Source organism: Bos javanicus, chromosome 3 (assembly GCF_032452875.1).
Source record: "Bos javanicus breed banteng chromosome 3, ARS-OSU_banteng_1.0, whole genome shotgun sequence".
In the NCBI taxonomy this organism is placed as follows: Eukaryota; Metazoa; Chordata; class Mammalia; order Artiodactyla; family Bovidae; genus Bos; species Bos javanicus.
In genome coordinates, this window is record NC_083870.1 from 12,531,436 (window position 1) to 12,551,935 (window position 20,500).

General features: G+C 41.5%; 1 protein-coding gene across 1 annotated transcript; it reads left to right on the forward strand.

Annotated features, from left to right (window-relative positions):
• The first annotated feature begins 2,645 nt into the window (after positions 1–2,645).
• On the forward strand, positions 2,646–20,278 carry LOC133238976 (CD5 antigen-like). The gene is made up of 7 exons (XM_061402621.1): positions 2,646–2,836; positions 7,108–7,134; positions 9,203–9,526; positions 14,960–15,283; positions 16,533–16,844; positions 17,970–18,290; positions 19,671–20,278. The coding sequence occupies exons 1-7, from the start codon at positions 2,809–2,811 to the stop codon at positions 19,688–19,690; spliced, it is 1,356 nt and encodes a 451-aa protein (XP_061258605.1). The 5' UTR covers positions 2,646–2,808; the 3' UTR covers positions 19,691–20,278.
• Positions 20,279–20,500: the final 222 nt, after the last annotated feature.

Sequence of the window (20,500 nt, forward strand, 5' to 3'; positions counted from 1 at the left end):
AACCTAATGTAGATTCCTCAACAGTAAAGCTAATATTCTGAGCCTTTTCTGAATTCTATGTCTGTTACTGCATCATTTCAGAATCTGCAGAAGGTAGAATGTAAGTAATAAGCATTTACAAAGCTATTTATAACTTTTCATCATCCGGATCCTACTAATACTTTTATATCATCTAGTGTTTTTAAAATTCAACATCAGTGTCTCCTGACATCTGACCACCACACAGTCTGTGATTCAGTCATTCCATAGTAGTTCTTATTGCTTAAACAGGTAATGCTGTTTCATTTGTCTACATATGGACAACAAAGTCTTTTCTCATTCTGATTCTCCATTCTATTTATTCTTTAATTCCTGTTCAACTGTCATCATTTCTGTGAAGTCTATTATTAGCCCCAAGGAAAGGTGATCATTTCTTTAATTGTGTTCCCAAAGTTTCTTATACTTTCCTTTCTTATAGCTGTGTTTACATGCTATTACAATTAGTTCAGTTCAGTTCAGTTCAGTTGCTCAGTTGTGTCTGACCCTCTGGGCCCCGTGGATTGCAGTGCACCAGGTTTCCCTCTCCAACTTCCAGAGCTTGCTCAAACTCATGTCCATCGAGTCAGTGAAGACATCCAACCATCTCATCCTCTGTCATCCTCTTCTCCTGCCTTCAGTCTTTCCCAGCATCAGGGTCTTTCCAATAAGTCAGTTCTTCACATCAGGTGGCCAAAGTATTGGAGTTTCAGCTTCAGCATCAGTCCTTCCAATGAATATTCAGGACTGATTTCCTTTAGGATGCACCGGTTTGATCTTCTTGAAGTCCAAGGACTCTCTAGAGTCTTCTCTAGCACCACAGTTTTAAAGCATGAATTCTTTGGGACTCAGCCTTCTTTATGGTCCAACTCTCACATCTGTACATGTCTACTGGAAAAGCCATAGCTTTGACTATAAGAACCTTTGTTGGCAAAGTGATATCTCTGTTCTTCAATATGCAGTCTAGGTTTGTCACAGCTTTTCTTCCAAGGAGCAGTTCAGTTCAGTTCACCCGCTAAGTCATGTCTGACTCTTTGCAACCCCATGAGCTGCAGCATAGCAGGCCTCCCTGTACATCACCAATTCCCGGAGCCCACCCAAACTCATGTCCATTGAGTCGGTGGTGTCATCCAACCATCTCATCCTGTTCTCCTCCTGCCCTCAATCTTTCCCAGCATCAAGGTCTTTTCAAATGAGCCAGTTCTTCGCATCAGGTGGCCAAAATATTGGAGTTTCAGCTTCAACATCAGACCTTCAAATGAACACCCAGGACTGATCTCCTTTAGGATGGACTGGTTGGATCTCCTAACAGTCCAAGGGACTCTCAAGAGTCTTCTCCAACACCACAGTTCAAAAGCAATAATTCTTCAGTGCTCAGCTTTCTTTATAGTCCAACTCTCACATCCATACATGACTACTGGAAAAACCATAGCCTTGACCAGACAGACCTTTGTCGGCAAAGTAATGTCTCTGCTTTTAAATATGCTGTCTAGGTTGATCATAACCTTCCTTCCAAGGAGCATGCATCTTAATTTCATGGCTTCAGTTACCACCCACAGAGGGTGCCCAAGAAAATTAAGTCTGTCACTGTTTCCCCATCTATTTGTCATGAAGTGATGGGGCCAGATGCTATGATATTAGTTTTTTTAAAGTTGAATTTCAAGCCAGCTTTTTCACTCTCCTTGTTCACCCTCATCAAGAGGCTGTTTAGTTTTTTCTTTTCACTATTATAATTATTGAAGTGTAGTTGATTTAAAATGTTGTGTTAGTTTCAACTGTATAGCAAAGTGATTCATTTATACACACATATATATTTTCAGATTCTTTTCCCTTATAGATTATTACAAATATTGAATATACCTCCCTGTCCTATACTAACTGTTCCTCCTTGACCTGCATACAAGATTCTCAGGAGACAGGTAAGGTGGTCTGGGTCTCGCACTTCAGAATTTTCCAGTTTGTTGTGATCCACACAAAGGTTTTAGCGTAGTCAATGAAGCAGAAGTAAATGTTTTTCTGGAACTCCCTGTCCATCATATCTTAGACTTAAGAACAACCTGATTTCGTTATGACAAGAACCTGCTTCCATTCAGTTTCCAAAGATGGGCATAATTCAGGACAAGCACAGAAGAGCAGATCCGTGTACTAGGCCCTCTACTTAGCACTGGAGAAGCTGGTTTGAGAGAAATAAATTAAACCATATTTGCAAAGATTGGCATCTTGACTCTGGATTGCCATCCTGACTCTGGATTATGGTGGCTTCAAGGGCAACTTTGGAATTGTTCTATGATCTTTGGCCTCTATATTTTCCAGTCACTTCCATCTGGAAGGAAAGAATTGAAATTGGCTTATTAACCCCCACAAACCATACATGAGGATCAAGCATTGCTTGATCTTCTAATGTGAAATGGCCCTTATTCTTGGTACTTGCCTTTCCTTATGGGAGTTGTTTTCCTTGTTTACATAATGAGGGGACTAAAGCAGAGCTCCATGGAGCTGGGATTACAGCAGAACCAAAGCGTAGCAGCTTCGGATTTTTGTTTGTTTTCTTCATCTTTCTGCCAATTCCGGCCACCTCCCTTCCTCTGGGGCATGCTGAATTCAGCAAGTCCAGCTCTATCAGTCCTGACCTCTGAGCCCATTGGTTTCTAGTCATCTGATAAAGCCTCTGCTGCAGACAAGACTTGCCTCCTTCCCTCCTCACAGCACACTTGCAACCAAAGCTGCATATTCCTGTTGTGGGGCCTCCTTCCAGCCTTCTATTTCAGTTCACTATCTTCAGCCATTTGGGACATGGCTCTGTTTTTCTTCTTGATCTTTGGTGAGTATTTCTGCTCCTTTGGGTCCAGGCTTCAGAGTACTATGGAACTGCCCATCTGGTACAGATCTAGGTATCTTTCAGGGAAAGGCTCCTCCCTACACTCCTCCTTTCTCTATATCTGGTAATTATTCTAAATCCCCAAAGCCACTTAATCTATGCTGCTGCTACTGCTAAGTCGCTTCAGTCGTGTCCGACTCTGTGCGACCCCAGAGACGGCAGCCCACCAGGCTCCCCCGTCCCTGGGATTCTCCAGGCAAGAACACTGGAGTGGGTTGCCATTGCCTTCTCCAATGCATGAAAGTGAAAAGTAAAAGTGAAGTCTCTCAGTCGTGTCCAACTCCTAGCGACCCCATGGACTGCAGCCCACCAGGCTCCTCTGTCCATGGGATTTGCCAGGCAAGAGTACTGGAGTGGGTTGCCATTGCCTTCTTGGAATCTATACTCAATTTATAATCCATCTTGATTACTAGAAAACTTTATATTTCCCTATATTCACACTATTTATTCAGTAATAGTTTATACTATTGCTTTTTCACACAAATTTTCCTAAATGCACTATTTATAAAAAGACTAATAAATGGACCATGGGTAATAGCAAGAAAAGGAAGTAGAACTGCAGGACAAACACCTTTCATTGATCATATTGATTCCTCTCAAATGTATTTCATGTGTTTCCCTGGTTTTTCCCAGTTTCTTGTTGCTCAGATTAATTTAGAGTATTTTGGGATTTTGGAATCAAAGAGATCTGGATTTCAGTTTTTGCTCTTTGATTTCTTAGCTGTCTGAATTTTAAAGTTATCATAGCCCTCAGAAATCTCATTTTCATCTATGAAGTAATGTTATGTTCCTCAGAGGTTTGTTAGGAGCCTTTCCACAAGATAAAAGAGCCTGCTAGGTCCCTTCCCTAATCAGTCACATCCATTTTAATTTTCCTGATGATCCAGTATACCACTGAAACCTACCGGCCTCTCAGTTGGGCATTTGTGTGTTCTATGCACAGTGCTGGTCACAGTCCTAAATGCCCATACACCCCTTATGTTACCTAGCAGATAGTCCCCCACCTCCTGTTGTGAAGTTACTATTGAATCTCTTAGGCTTATCTTCAGTTGCACCTCCTTCATGAAGTCTTTCTGATCTGTGATACTCATGGTGATCAACCCCACTACAGAGTTCTCAAGTCACCTCTGGGCTCTGTCACTTTCACACCTATCAGGCTCCTCACATTCAGTTTCCTTTGCATATATACATGCTTTCTGTTCTTTATTAGACTTGTAGAGTGCTATGCATGATATAACCTTGAGTTTTAGGCAATTGCAGACAAAGTCTTTTTGAATCATGTTGTTATCAACCAATTATTTTTTTTTCTTTTTTTTGTTTTAATTTTATTTTATTTTTAAACTTTACAATATTGTATTAGTTTTGCCAAATATCGAAATGAATCCGCCACAGGTATACCCGCATTCTCCATCCTGAACCCTCCACCCTCCTCCCTCCCCTCCCCTCCCTCTGGGTCGTCCCAGTGCACCAGCCCCAAGCATCCAGTACCGTGCATCGAACCTGGACTGGCGACTCGTTTCATACATGATATTATACATGTTTCAATGCTATTCTCCCAAATCTCCCCACCCTCTCCCTCTCCCACAGAGTCCATAAGACTGATCTGTACATTGGTGTCTCTTTTGCTGTCTTGTACATAGGGTTATTGTTACCATCTTTCTAAATTCCATATATATGTGTTAGTATACTGTATTGGTGTTTTTCTTTCTGGCTTACTTCACTCTGTATAATAGGTTCCAGTTTCATCCATCTCATTAGAACTGATTCAAATGTATTCTTTTTAATGGCTGAGTAATACTCCATTGTGTATATGTAACACAGCTTTCTTATCCATTCATCTGCTGATGGGCATCTAGGTTGCTTCCATGTCCTGGCTATTATAAACAGTGCTGCGATGAACATTGGGGTACATGTGTCTCTTTCCCTTCTGGTTTCCTCAGTGTGTATGCCCAGCAGTGGATCATAAGGCAAAGCAAATATTTGGAAGAAAATATTCCAGGACAAGTCAATGAAATAGATGGATTTGCCTAAAAAGCTCTAGGCTGGAAGTCCAATGATACTAACTTCTTCAGAAAGATCCTATAAGATGGGGTGGTGTTGGGGGATGATGAGTTTTGAAGTTCAAAATACTGGGTTTCAGAGACCACTGATAGTCACAGCACTCTCTGTATAGCATTTGCTATTGTTCAGTAGCTAAGTCGTGTCTGTCTCTTTGCAACCCCCTGGACTGCAGCATGTCAGACTTCCCTGTCCTTCACCATCTCTCAAAGTTTGCATTGGGATGGAGCCTAATGAGTAGATGAGTCTGATTACAAAGAGATCTTGTAGGAAGAAACTCTGGTCATTCAAATATGTGCTGATACTTAAACCTGGAAGTTTGGGAATTAGCATAGAACTGCTTTCTGCATTCTTAACCAGGTTCAGCAAACTACAGCCTGCAAACTAAGAATGGATATTACATTTTTAAACTGTGGGAAAAGTCAAAAGAATAATATTTTGTGGCACATGAGAATGACACAAAATCTAAATTTAATTGTTCATAAATAAAGGTTTATTGGAACACAGCCAGGCTTATTCATTTACATGTATATGGTTGCATTGACAGAGCTGATTGGTTATAACAGAGACTGTATAGCCCATGAAGCCTAAAATATTTGCTATTTGGCCTTTCACACAAAAGTTTGCTGACCATTGTCTAAATGCAGTGTCAGTGAACACAGAAAAATACTGCCATTTTCCTTTATGTGAAAGGTTGCTGCTATGAACTGTGAATGATGCTGGGATTCTTGGCCTCTGGAGGAGAGGCATTCAACCTGGGGCCAGTGATGAGGCTGGGTTGCCAGAGCTTTTTGTGTAATCAAGTTTTATTAAAGTATAAAAGAGATAGAGAAAGCTTCTGACATAGACATCTGAAGGGGAACACTTCCATGAGTAAAATATACTGATGTTTTGAGCCATTATGGGTTCTGAGTCTTTGGTGAACAGACTTGAAGAAACATAAATAAGGTAAATACATTAACATAGCTTAAGAAAAACATTTCCATAAGAAAAATGCATTGGTTAGCTCAAGGTTTGAGAAAAGTTAAGTTCAGGTGGAACCAGGTGTTGTCATGGCAACACAGAATTTTAAAAGAACCCTCCTTTTAATTTTGTATAGAGAAGGAAAACAAACAAACAAACATTTGACATTTGTAGTTTATTTCTTCCACTTGGGGACCCCTAGCCTTCCTGCTTGTTACCCTCTCATATGCCTTTCAAGACATCTTTATCCTCCCCAACCGTGCATCTGTTGTGGAATCCGGAGTTGCAAAGCATACCTCAGAGGACACTCAAGAGAGTGGAGTACAGTTTATTATGCCAGCGGGTCCAAGGGGAATAGTTCCCAACAAGGACCCTGATGTTTCTGAGAGGCCCAGTTTTATACATCCCCCCACTTGACCCCTGCCACCGCTATGTGACTGGTTACATGTTAGCAACCTCTTTGTTGTATATGATTGAGTTTTACAACAAATAGGTGCTAGGAGAACAAACAATTAAGGTTGGGGGGGGGGCAATGATTATACATCAAGGTGGATATCTCCATGGTTAATCTAACCGGGGCAGTCTGACCTCAACTACAATCTCCGTTTGTCATGCGTAGGGAGGGAAGTCTCCAGCAGACCTGGTTTGCACTAGCAAAGGTTTTCTCACTCTTGGGCAGGGTTCAGTCCCAGTTCACATCCAGTCTTTAAGATGGATGACAGGCTTCCAGATGGAGTCTCTCTTGCTTCTCTCACACTGGCCCCAACACATCTTCCCAGAAACCTCCAACATGTTTTCCTGTTGGACTCAGATACTACATCACCACACTTCTAGTTTAGGTGGTCATCACCGATCAATCTAATAGATTAAAATCGAAAATCAAATCTATCCATGCCTGGGGTAGAGCCAACATCAGATGGAAAGGGAACACGATAAGTCTAATAAGCCATGGTAGAATGGATCTTTTTGGCTCTTAGTTTCCATGAGTTTTTTTAGCCTGGTCATTCTAGGAGAAGAAGAAGGAGAAGGAGAAGGTCTCAACAAGGTCTAACCTTGGAGGCTGTGTATTTACCTCTGTCTCACAAAGTTCAAGAAAACTTTCTAGAGAGTTGTGTTTTTGAACAAAGCTTTGGCAATTGACTACTTGATCTCATTCACTTCTTTCTCTCTTTCTTTCTTTTTTATTTGCTCAGCCTTTAGCACTGGACCTGGACTTCTAGGTAAGAATTTTGGGGTCCTAAGAGGGTGGACTTTCAGCTCTGGAGAGTGGAAATTTTGATTTCCTGTGGCCAGGGAGAGTGGCTGTGGTTCAAAAGAGCCCCAGTAGATTTTCTTTCTGGTTTCCCAACCCACCAGTCTTATATGGGTAGATTTCCACTTCCAAAACTTAGAGAAAATTTGAATGGTTTATACTGCAAAGGGATTCCTTTCCATTTGGCCTGTGTGACCCAAGATGTCAGCCCAGCTCTAGCTCCATTATGTAACAAAGCAGATGGTTTTCTTTCAGGCTCAGAAGACACCTCACCTCCTGGGAAATAAACTTTCTTCTGCCCTTCTATATTCTACTACTTCCTGGTCTCTCTGCCAACTTTAATGTTATCATTGAACTAGAAATGCACCAGCCTCTGTGCACCTCATGGTTTCATCAGCAGAGTGCAGGCTGGATTTCAGTGGCCACTGCCCACCTTTTCAAAGAGACTTTCAGCAGAGCACAAACAGTTCAACTGAGGAGAGAACGGGGAGGCACAAAGAGAATTAGTCTGTGGAAGAGGAAGCCTCTGGTGGTCCAAAAATCAAGGGGACTGGTTAAGGATTACGAGTTTCTTTGACATTGTCTCTTCAACCTATTCTTTCTCTTGATAGTAGAGGCTTTATGAAAGAGGGGCAGCTGCAAACTCTGCTATGAATGTAGAGGATCTTACACCCTGCTTGATCAATTTGCTTCCTTAAAGAAATGCTGCTTCTGGGTCCCAGTCCAATACTCCAGATGACCTGGTTTTTCTTCTCTGGCCTCCAGAGTTATGCCTTGCTGCAAGTGCCAGGAGACAGCTGCTCTCTTTATATCCAGGGAGGGAGGACCCACCCTGGGTCCTTGTCTCTCAAGCCCTCAGCTAATAAAGTAGGCTAAAACACTGTCTAGGACACAACTGCCCTGATGAGCTCCTTTGTTCTTCTCTCTAACTTTTAAATCTTCTCAGCCCTTCTTTTCCCTTTAGCTGCACTTCTTTGATGTATATTCTCTTTCTCTCTCTTAAACACATTTCTTCTCTCCTACAATGTGATCTAGTCCTCTACTCCGTGGAAAAGGAAAACTTATTTAAAACCAAAATTTGAGGGCTTCCCTGGTGGTCCAGCAGTTAAGATGCCACGCTTCCAACGCAGGGTGTTGGATTTGATCCCTGGTTGAGGAAGTAAGATCCCACATGCCATGTGGCATGGCCAAATAAAAAATAAACCCAGAATTTTATAACTCAGAATAAAATAAAATAGCCTGTGCATGATCCTGATATCAAATATTTGCTAGAGCAAACAGTAATGCCTATCCAAACTCTAATCATACTTACAATGATCCAGAAGTTATTTCTAGATGACTTTTCTTGAATTATATACACATGCCTTAAACTTCAGAGTGCAACAATGGTAACTTTTCTTAGTTTTTTATAGTTCAATTTTAATTTTTGTCTCTAACCTCCATTCCTCATGTAATTTCCCTCAAGAAATTATAGAAAAGAGGAGAGAAACAAGAACAAATTAATAAATCAAATAGAAATTTCTCAACGCAGCTTAAAATCAACCAGGTCAGATGTCTTTCACCCAACTACTTCTTCTGGGGTTGATGCCATGTTCTAGGGAGTTTGTGCAGAGTTGAGACAAAGTAGTAGAAATTTGGGTCCTAAGAAATTGTATTACATTCACAGAGGTGTCTGAGTTGTTCCACGTAGCCCATGTTGATATATACTGCTCATAGTCTGATAGACCACAGGCCACAAATACAGAGTCAAAGGTAGGGATATTAAACCTGTTTTTCCAAGTTTCACCAAGGGCCAAAAAAAAAAAAAAAAAAAAGTTTAAATAATAATAATAATAATAAAAGAGTGTAGTAGAACCAGAACTCAGAGATGGTGTCCTGGAGCTTCTGTTCCTTGTCTTCCCTTTTGACCACTACTTTCTCACCCTTCAATTCTCCACATCCTGAAAATGGTAGTAGAATTCCAAGAAGACTGCATACATACCTGAGTACTCCCTGGGCCACTCCTAATCTCCAGCCAATATCTCATTTCTTTGCAGAGTCTCCTCCCAAAGTGCGACTGGTGAGAGGTCCCCATCGCTGTGAAGGGCGGGTGGAAGTGGAACGGAATGGCGAGTGGGGCACTGTGTGTGATGATGGCTGGAACTTGAAAGATGTGGAAGTGGTGTGCCGGGAGCTGGGCTGTGGAGCAGCCAAGGGGACACCAAGTGGTAATTTGTATAAGCCACTGGCAAATGAAAAACAAAAAATCTTCATCCAAGACGTCAACTGCAATGGGACGGAAGATGAATTGATTGAATGTGACCGGGTGGAAGACGTTTTTGATTGCTCCCACAGCGAGGATGCAGGGGCAATATGTGAGAGTGAGTATGGCAGGACTCAAAGACTATATGCCAACTGCACATACCCCGCATGACCAGTCTTTGTCCTCTTTATCTTTATTCTCCACCATGAACTAATGGTTAACTGATTCCTGTCCTTCACTTCCCACTCTTTCTCAACTGTGGACCCTGGAGACAAACATATCCTCATCTAGAACTGTTACTCCTCCTTGGTTGAGCAGTGGCACTAGTGATAAAGAACCCACCTGCCAATGCAGAGACTTAGAGACGTGGGTTCAGTCCCTGGGTGGGGAAGATCCCCTGGAGGAGGGCACAGCAACCCATTCCACTATTCTTGCCTGGAGAATCCAATGGACAGAGGAGTCTGGTGGGCTACAGTCCATAGGGTCACACAGCGTTGGACACGACTGAAGCGACTTAGCATGCACACTTGGTTGACCTAATGATTTTGTCTTAGTTTCAATCTTAGTTTTTCTTTGTTTCAAGAAAACAAAGAACCTGAACCTGATTCCAAGAACCTGATATCCAAGAACCTGATTCTCTTTTTCACACACACAAACATGCACAGATCTAATAACCACTAAACATTTGTATCTAAAGCTCAGTTGGAATTATGGGGAAGAAATGAGCTCCCAAAATATAATGTAAGTTTTTCAGTTCTCAAGGAGACTATCATCTAGTTAGGTAGACAGGAGATGCTCAAAGGAAACCAACACACAACAACTGTGTATATATATATGTATGAATGAGTGCATGCTCAGTCGCTTCAGTTGTGTCTGACTCTTTGTGACTCTATGGACTGTAGTCTGCCAGTCTCCTCTGTCCATGGGATGCTCCAGGCAAGAATACTGGAGTGGGTTGCCATGCCCTCCTCCAGGAGATATTTTCCACCCAGGGATTGAACCCAGGTGGATTCTGAACTCACTGAGCCACCTGGGAATCCTATATATATATATATATATATATATATATATATATACATGTATTCATATACAACAATTATATATATAGTATATATTATATTAATATATATGTATATAATAGACTAGTCCCTTAGCCAAATCACAGTCTAATTGAAAAGGACATAGACACACAGAAAGTTATTAATGCATAGAAAGCAAATATATGAAAGGAATAAAGGAATACAACAACAATTACATATATATATATATAGGCATTAGAAATTTGGGCCCTGAGCAATTGTAGTTCATTCTTATAGGTATCTGAGTCATTCATTGTAGCCCATATTTTCATATACTGTTCATAGTCTGAAAAACCACAAGCCACAAGTCCAAATGTTGTCCCTCCAGGTACAACAGTCCTCTCCCTGAAGGCTTGGCAAACTTAGATCTTCTTTATCACTATATCTCTCTGGGCTGAGAGGAATTGATGGGATTGCTTCAAGCCTATTAAATAGAATCCTCTTGAGGACAGCAATGCTAACTATCTTGATCATCACTGTTCTCTGTGTTCATAAAACAGTACTTGGAATATAGTATCCAGAAGTTTGTTTCCTGATAGGCTTGTCCCTTGTCTCCCTACACAGTCCTCTGTACTTCATGTCTAAGTTTTGATTTCCTCAGAATTTACCTGGACCTGGAGAAGGAAGTGGCAACCCACTCCAGTATTCTTGCCTGGAGAATCCCATGGACAAGAGGGCCTGGCAGACTACAGTCCACGGGGTTGCAATAGTCAGACACGACTTAGCGACTAAACCACCACCACCACCACATGCAGGTGACATCACCCTTATGGCAGAAAGCAAAAAGAAACTGGGGAAACTCTTGATGAAAGTGAAAGAGGAGAGTGAAAAAGCTGGCTTAAAACTCAACATTCAGAAAACTAAGACCATGGCATCCGGTCCTATCACTTTATGGCAAATAGACAGGGGAACAATGGAAAGAGTGGCAGACTTTATTTTCTTGGGCTCCAAAATCACTACATATGGTGACTGCAGCCATGAAATTATAAGACGTTTGCTCCTTGGAAGAAAAGCCATGACCAACCTAAACAACATATTAAAAAGCACAGACATTACTTTGCCAACAAAGGTCCAACTAGTCATAGCTATGGTTTTTCCAGTGGTCATGTATGGATGTGAGGGCTGGACCATAAAGAAGGCTGAGCGCCAAAGAATTGATGCTTTTGAACTGTGGTGTTGGAGAAGACTCTTGAGAGTCCCTTGACTGCAAGCAGATCAAACCAGTCAATCTTACAGGAAATCAGTCCTGAAAATTCATTGGAAGGACTAATGCTGAAGCTGAAGCTCCAATACTTTGGCTATCTGATGCAAAGAACTGACTCCTTGGAAAAGACTCTGATGCTGGGAAAAACTGAAAGCAGGAAGAGAAGGGGATGTCAGAGGATGAGATAATTGGATGGCATCACTGACTCAAAGGACATGAGTTTGAACAAGCTCTGGGAATTGGTGATGGACAGGGAAGCCTGGCGTCCTGCAGTCCATGGGGTCACAAAGAATCAGACATGACTAAGCTACTGAAGTTAACTGAACTGAACTGGGAGGTACTCTGGGTAATATAGAGACTTGAATAATATCTGCTTCTTGACATTCAAAGATTCTTAATTTAGCAGGTAACACACACATATGTAAATGACTTAAATACAGCACAAATTGCTGTTTAAAAAATAAACTAAATGCATAAGGAAGTTTAAAAAAAAAAAAAAAGAATTTACCTGGAGACTCTGTGAAGCCCATCTCCCACTCCAAACACGTACAGTCTTCTAGACCCAGTTTTAGGGCTCTGAGACTTCGAGGCTCTGACTCTTCCCTTACTCAGCACTCTCTGTATTTCTTCTGAGCTAGGTTCTTGGACATGGGAAAATGTCATGGGAAGTAGCAAGGATGGTTGGGAGTGGATCACTGATACTGAGAGAGAGAGTCAGGTTGTTTAGCCCAAATTATATCTAGACATCTCCATGCTTTCAGTGCAGGGGAAATAGGTTCAATCTGTAGTCAAAGAACCACAATCCCACAGTGGCTAGAATGAAAAGCACATTACAGAAAGTTAATCAGGATGAAAAATCACAGGGTTATGTCCCAGATTAAGGGACAAGATAAAGCCCCAGAAAAACAACTAAAGGAAGTAGAGATAGGCAACCTTCCAGTAAAAGAATTCAGAATAATCATGGTGAAGATAATGATAGTAAAGATCATAGGATCTCAGAAATAGAATGGAGAAGATGGAAAAAATGTTTGCCAAAGACCTGTAAGAACTAAAAAACCAACAGAGATGAACCATACACTAGAAGGAATCAGTAGCAGAATAACTGAGGCAGAAGAACAGATAAGTGACCTGGAGGACTTCATGGTGAAAATCGCTGCCACAGAACAGAATATAGAAAAAAGAATGAAAACAATGAATACCAGACTGAGAGGCCTCTGAGACAACAGTAAACACTCCAGCATTTGCATTATAGGGGTCCCAGAAGGAGAAGAGAGAAAGGACCGAAGAAAATATTTGAAAAGTAGATGAAAATTTCCCTAACATGGAAAAGAAATAGTTAAACAAGTCCAGGAAGTGCAGAGTCCCAGGCAGGATAAATTCAAGGAGGAACACACTGAGACACGCACATAGTAATCAAACTGACAAACGTTAAAGACAAAGATAAAATATTAAAAGCAACAAGGGAAAAATGACAAATAACATATAAGGGAACTCCCATGAGGTTGTAAGCTGATTTCTCAACAGAAACTCTACAAGCCAGAAGAGAATGGTATGATATATTTAAAGTGAAGAAAGAAAAACCTGCAACTAAGAATACATTACCCAGCAAGACTCCCAATCAGATTTGATGGAGAAATCAAAAGCTTTCCAAACAAACAAAAGTTAAGTGAATTCAGCACCACCAAACCAGCTTTACAACAAATGCTAAAGAAACTTCTCTAGGCAGGAAACACAAGAGAAGGAAAAGACATACACAAAATAAACCTAAAACAATTAAGAAAATGGTAACAGGATCATACATATGGAAAATTAACTTAAATGTAAATGAATTAAATACACCAACCACAAGGCTTAGACTGACTGGGTGGATGAGAACATGTGCATGTATGCACTTACACTTATCATAGCACTCTACTTAACTCCCCAAATTATATGTAATTTTTTTATATTGCTAGGTTAATCATGTTTCTATAATGCCTTGCAATTGTAGTTATCTTTTATTTTTTGTCTGGCTATTGATTGTGAAACTAAAACATCTTTTGTTATTGTCATTATGTAATTAGTGGCTTTTTAATACCATTGGCCATTTTTCTGGTCAACAGAAAAATAAAAGAATTCCATATCACTAAAACTACCTTTTAATAGAAAAACCTGTAGTCACTTTTCAAAATCCAGATGCATATTAGAATTATCTTGGAAATTTTTGAAAAATGCAAATTCTGAGGGACTGCTTTTTATTTCCAAAGCTCCAGTTGCATTTCTAATGAGCCACCATGTTTAAAAACAACTGGATATATGATGACCTTTTACTTTTATCTGGTCTGTTTCAATTTTTCTATTTCATGTTCAGTGCTTCATGTTTTAGTTTCATTTAGTTTATGTTTTCCAGTTTCTCCATCATTTTTTTTTTTTTTGATGTTCTCTCTCAAGCCTTTATCAAGCATAGTAGAAAAGCCTTGGTATACATATATATATATATAGTTTGTATAATATATATATTTTAGAAAATATATAATTTTTTGCTTAGCTAAAACACTTACGACTTTTTGCCTTCACTTGTTTGACCTAGTATGAATAGAATGCTAGATTTCTAATTTATATTCACTCAAAACTTTGATATAGTTCCACATATTTTGGCCTCTAGGATCACTGCTGGTAATCTAGAAAGTTTCTTATCTTAGATTTAAAAAAAAACTGAATGAGGCTTGAAAGTTCTAATCCAATTCTGAGAATATAAAGGAATACTATGTTGTTAAAACAAACAAACAGGGAGCTAACTTGTGATACAGTATTATTAGCTGAAATACAGATTTTGTTCAAATTTCACACAAAATGCATATATATATGCTATACTTTATTTGGCAGAAAGGTAATTATAAGACAAACTAAAATTTTATGCAACGTATTTATGATCATTATAGCATGGTGCATCTTAATTCCTGTTAGAAAATATACTTTTGAAATAATCATATGAAGCACTTATTTGTACCAAATCCAAAGGTAGGGATATTAAGCCTGTTTTTCCAAGTTTTGTAAAGGGCCAAATGAAAATACAGTTTAAATAATAATAATAATAATACAAGAGTGTAGCAGAACCAGAACTCAGAGATGGCATCCTGGAGCTCCTCTTCCTTGTCTTCCCTTTTGACCCCCACTTTCTCACCCTTCAGTTTTCCACATCCTGAAAGTGGTAGAAGAATTCCAAAACACTGCATACATACTCTCTGGGCCACTCCTAATCTCCAACCAATATCTCATTTCTTTGCAGAGTCTCCTCCCAAAGTGCGACTGGTGAGAGGTCCCCATCGCTGTGAAGGGCGGGTGGAAGTGGAACGGAATGGCGAGTGGGGCACTGTGTGTGACAATGGCTGGAACATGAAAGACGTGGAAGTGGTGTGCCGGGAGCTGGGCTGTGGAGCAGCCAAGGGGACACCAAGTCGTAATTTGTATAAGCCACTGGCAGATGAAAAACAAAAAATCTTCATCCAAGACGTCAACTGCAATGGGACGGAGGATGAATTGATTCAATGTGACCGGGTGGAAGACGTTTTTGATTGCTCCCACAGCGAGGATGCAGGGGCAATATGTGAGAGTGAGTATGGCAGGACTCAAAGACTATATGCCAACTGCCCATACCCCGCATGACCAGTCTTTGTCCTCTTTATCTTTATTCTCCACCATGAACTAATGGTTAACTGATTCCTGTCCTTCACTTCCCACTCTTTCTCAACTGTGGACCCTGGAGACAAACATATCCTCATCTAGAACTGTTACTCCTCCTTGGTTGAGCAGTGGCACTAGTGATAAAGAACCCACCTGCCAATGCAGAGACTTAAGAGATGTGGGTTCAGTCCCTGGGTGGGGAAGATCCCCTGGAGGAGGGCACAGCAACCCACTCCAGTATTCTTGCCTTGGAGCATCCAAGGGACAAAGGAGTTTGGTGGGCTACAGTCCATAGGGTCACACAGAGTTGGACATGACTGAAGCGACTTAGCACGCACTTGATTGACCTAATGATTTTGTCTTAGTTTCAATCTTAGTTTTTCTTAGTTTCAATCTATCCAAGAACCGGATTCTCTTCTTCACACACACAAATATGCACAGATCTAATAACCACTAAACATATGTATCTAAAGCTCAGATGGAGTTATGGGGAAGAAATGAGCTTCCAAAATATAATGTAAGGTTTTCAGTTCTCAAGGAGTCTATCATCTAGTTAGGTAGACAGGATATGCTCATAGGAAACCAACACACAAGAATTGTGTATATATACATATGCATGAGTGCATGCTCAGTCGCTTCAGTTGTGTCTGAGTCTTTGTGACCCTATGGACTGTAGTCTGCCAGTCTCCTCTGTCCATGGGATGCTCCAGGCAAGAATACTGGAGTGGGTTGCCGTGCCCTCCTCCAGGACATCTTTTCCACTCAGGAATTGAACCCAGACAGGTTTCCTGAGTCTCCTGCATTGCAGGTGGATTCTGTACCCACCAAGCCACCTGGGAAGCCAATACATACACACACACACACATATACAACAATTGTATACATATAATTGCTATATTTCTTTATTCCATTCATATATTTGCTGTCTATGCATTAATAATTTTCTGCGTGTCTATCTACTTTTCCATTAGACTGTGATTTGCCTAAGGGACTAGTCTATGTTTCTCTTTGTTATCCCACAGTTTGTTATTAGACAAACAGTCACCAAATGTTTGTGCCCGATGCTGACGTCTCATTCTTATTTCTGAGAAAGATTCAGAGTTAGGAGCCCCCTTATGTGGGAAGGCTATGTTCTTGCAGGGAGCAGAAACTTAATCTTTCTTTTCCCACAATTCCAGAGACTGTGAGGCTGGTTGATGGCCCTGGGCGCTGCAAGGGGCGCTTGGAGGTGAAGCACCAAAAGCAGTGGGGCACCGTGTGCAAAGCAGGCTGGAATCTCTCAGCTGCGAAGGTGGTGTGCCGGCAACTGGGGTGTGGGAAGGCCACACTGATCAAAAGATGTTGTAACAAGGATACCCAGGGCCAAGGACTCATCTGGCTGAGCAATGTATCATGCTCAGGACGGGAAGAAGACCTTCAACACTGCCTTTCTGGGCTTGAGGGGTATAATAACTGCACCCATGATGAGGATACATGGGTTGAATGTGAAGGTAATACCTATAAGTCCAGTGACTAGGTTTATTCATGAATTTGATTAAATAGAGTTCTATTTAATCAGTGTTTATAAAAAACTACTCTGGTAGCTCAGCTGGTAAAGAATCTGACTACAATACAGGAGACCCTGGTTTGATTCCTGGGTCTGGAAGATCCCCTGGAGATGGATAGGTTACCTACTTTAGAATTCTTGGGCTTCCCTGGTGTGTCAGATGGTAAAGAATCTGCCCACAATGTGGAAGACCTGGGTTCAATCCCTGGGTTGGGAAGATCCCCTGGAGGAGGTCAGGGCAACCCAGTCCATTATTCTTGCCTGGAGAATCCTCATGGACAGAGGAGCAGAGTCAAACAGGACTGAGTGACTAAGCTTAGCACTCATGGAGCAAATAACCATGGCAAAGCTATTTAATTGTGCTGCTCATCAATTCTCTTGTTTTTAAAATGTAGCTAATGATACTTGCCTTTGTACATGAAAATGCTTTAAACAGTATTAAGTGCTGCTCCTGCTGCTGCTGCTGCTGCGTCGCTTCAGTTGTGTCTGACTCTGTGCGACCCCATAGACAGCAGCCAACCAGGCTTCCCCTCTCTGGGATTCTCCAGGCAAGAACACTGGAGTGGGTTGCCATTTCCTTCTCCAATGCATGAAAGTGAAAAGTGAAAGTGAAGTCACTCAGTCGTGTCCAACTCTAGCGACCCCATGAACTGCAGCCCACCAGGCTCCTCTGTCCATGGGATTTTCTAAGCAAAAGTACTGGAGTGGGGTGCCATTGCCTTCTCCAGTATTAAGTGCTAGATTAATATAAAATATAATTATATTGAATTGTATATAATAGGGATAGGACACACAATTCCATGTACTTGTTGAACTCTTCAATTAAAAAAACTACTAGAAAGTCATTCATAAGTATTAGACTTTTATAAACTAGATGGGAAAGTAAAAGGTCTTATTTAAGAAATAGACCTGGGGCACATGGATTGGAAACTAGAACAAGGGCTATTATCACAGAAATGCAGGCAGGTAGAGAGCTTCAGAAGTGCTGATGGGATTTGAATGAGGATGTAGATGACGTTTTTTTTTTTTTTCTTCTTTCCATGCCCCACTCCATCCCCTGACCCTGCAGATCCCTTTAAATTGAGGCTGGTAAATGGAGACACCAGCTGCTCTGGAAGACTGGAGGTGCTGCATAAGGGCATATGGGGCTCTGTCTGTGATGACGGCTGGGCGAAAAAGGAGGAGCAGGTGGTGTGCCAGCAACTGGGCTGTGGAAAGCCAATCTTTGTACCTGCCAAAGCACGGAAAAAGTTTGTCCCTGGAGATGGGCGCATCTGGCTAGATGATGTCCATTGCAAAGGGGAAGAGCAGTCCCTGGAGCAGTGTCAGCATAGGTCCTGGGGGTATCATGACTGCAACCACAAGGAAGATGTGGTTGTATTCTGCTTGGGTAAGCTCCGTAGATTGAACCCTTGGGGACTGGCATGGAGGGAGGTGAAGAAGCGGGTGGTGGGGTGTGAACTCTGAGGGTAAGTGTTATTCTACTAGTGCTGCGCAGCTGCCCATAATAGTTAGCTACTTTGTGTTACTTCAAGGGATTACTTGAGACTCCTAGTCATGGATAGAATGATAATAATAGTTTAAAAATCCCATACCATACAGTTATTGCATGTGAGAACAAAAGAGGTTTTGAAAATTATTGAATTGACACCTTTATATTAAATCTGAAGAGAGTAAGAGTCAGAGAAAAGAAGCAACTTTCCAAAATCATAAAAATTGTTTTCAAATGATGGAGCAGAACTAAAATGACCAGTCTTGGCTCAGCCCAGGATTAGTTGACTTAGAGGACCCCAGGTCTCAAACTGTAAGTTAGAACTGTAGGAGATGGTCCCACTTCCTTCTACCTATTGTCACTACCTAGACTTTAAATTGATCTGTGGGAATGGGGCTGGGGGAGGGGGCTCTTTGTGAATATCCATGAGAGTGTCTTTTCAGAGAAGCCAGGATTCCAGCTGTAAATTGTAGACCTCCCTCTACTGTTGGGCTTCCCTTGTGGCTCAGCTAGTAAAGAATCTTCCTGCAATGTGGGAGACCTGAGTTTGATCCCGGGATGGCAAGATCCCCTGGAGAAGGGAAAGGCTACCCACTCCAGTATTCTGGCCTATGGAATTCCATGGACAGTATAGTCCATGGGGTCTCAAAGAGTTGGACATGACTGAGCAACTTTAACTTTCACTTCACAGGAGAGTAAAGGCAGAAAACTTGTCCCCATATGAGTCAGGAAATGCAAAGCATAGCCCTTGGGTGGCTGACCCAAGAGAGTCACAACTCTGAAGCCCAGCTTTGTAATAGTGTGGGATGTGGCATGCAGGGCTGCCTGGTTACCTACTCAGGGAATTGTGTAAGAGCTGAGAGATGATCAAAAATATGAAGAGCAGCTAGTGCCCAGAAAAGGAGGGCTTTAGTGATGGAAGTTTAGTGTTTGAGTCTTGAGCCTGCCATTCTGAGGCTAGTTAATCTTAGCTAGTCAAAAGGAGATACTTGTTCCATTTCTCTGGAAGAGCTTCGTGATTGTGGAGGGTGAGAAGTGCTAATATAAGTGAATATGGTTTGTGACTCACATGGGAGCTGGTTGAATACATCTGGGGCACTGAACTAGATTCTGACGTGGTTCACATCAGTGTGAGATAGGTATGTGATTAGGATCTGGGAGGGTCTCCCTTTCCTATTCTGGGAACCAGTCTTCTTTCTTGACCTTTTTGAGCTTGAATGAAATAATCCCTTCTTGACATGTCCTCATCCTTACTGTACATTCTTCTTCTCTTTACAGAAGGGCAGCCTGACATTTGATGTTTGGCCTGACTCCAGCAGGGCCTGAGTGTCCTTTGCTTTCTCCTGGTCTCAAATGGCTTAGTGCAAGTGCTGGCCCTGCAGGCTCAGCTCCCACTCCCTCAGTCCCTCAGCAAGAATCTGAACACTCTGCTCTCAGAGCCAAGTACCCCCATCACCTCCTGGAGATATGAGTTGTTGAATTCTCTCTTGCCAAGGAAGATGACCTCCCAGTTACCTGCTCTTCACTGCTGACCCTCTGGCATTGATTCTGGCCCCTCCTGCTTCTTTTTAACCAGCCTGGGATCCCCAGGTCTGTTCCTTTGACCACTACAGGACATTTCTAAGACCAAACCTACATGTCTGTAAAGAACACGAAAGGAAGGAGACAACAAAAGGAACATTTGAAGGGGAATATGGGTAAATAATGAGATGAAACTTGAGGGAAAGCTCTTTGAATGCTTTTTCTCAAGCCTTCAACACTTTTTCTTAACCTTCAACAATTAACATCTCACTATTCTCCTGTGGTCTGATAGAAACAGACACATTCTTTCAAGAGCAGAGCAGTATCCTGTAATCCTAGACCTTTTCATGACACTTGGAAAAGAAGTATCACACCCTCTGAATGCCCATAATAAAATACCTTTGTTGACTATCCATATACAACTTGCCAACATGGTGTGCATTTAACAAGAAGAATCCCACAAATGTATTTTAATTTCCCCAGGAAAAATGTATGGACCTGCACCTAGAAGGGAAAGGAAGAGATGCAGAAAGAATTTGGGGGAATCCATCGTTGTGCCTCATGCCAATTGGATGATATCATTTTAA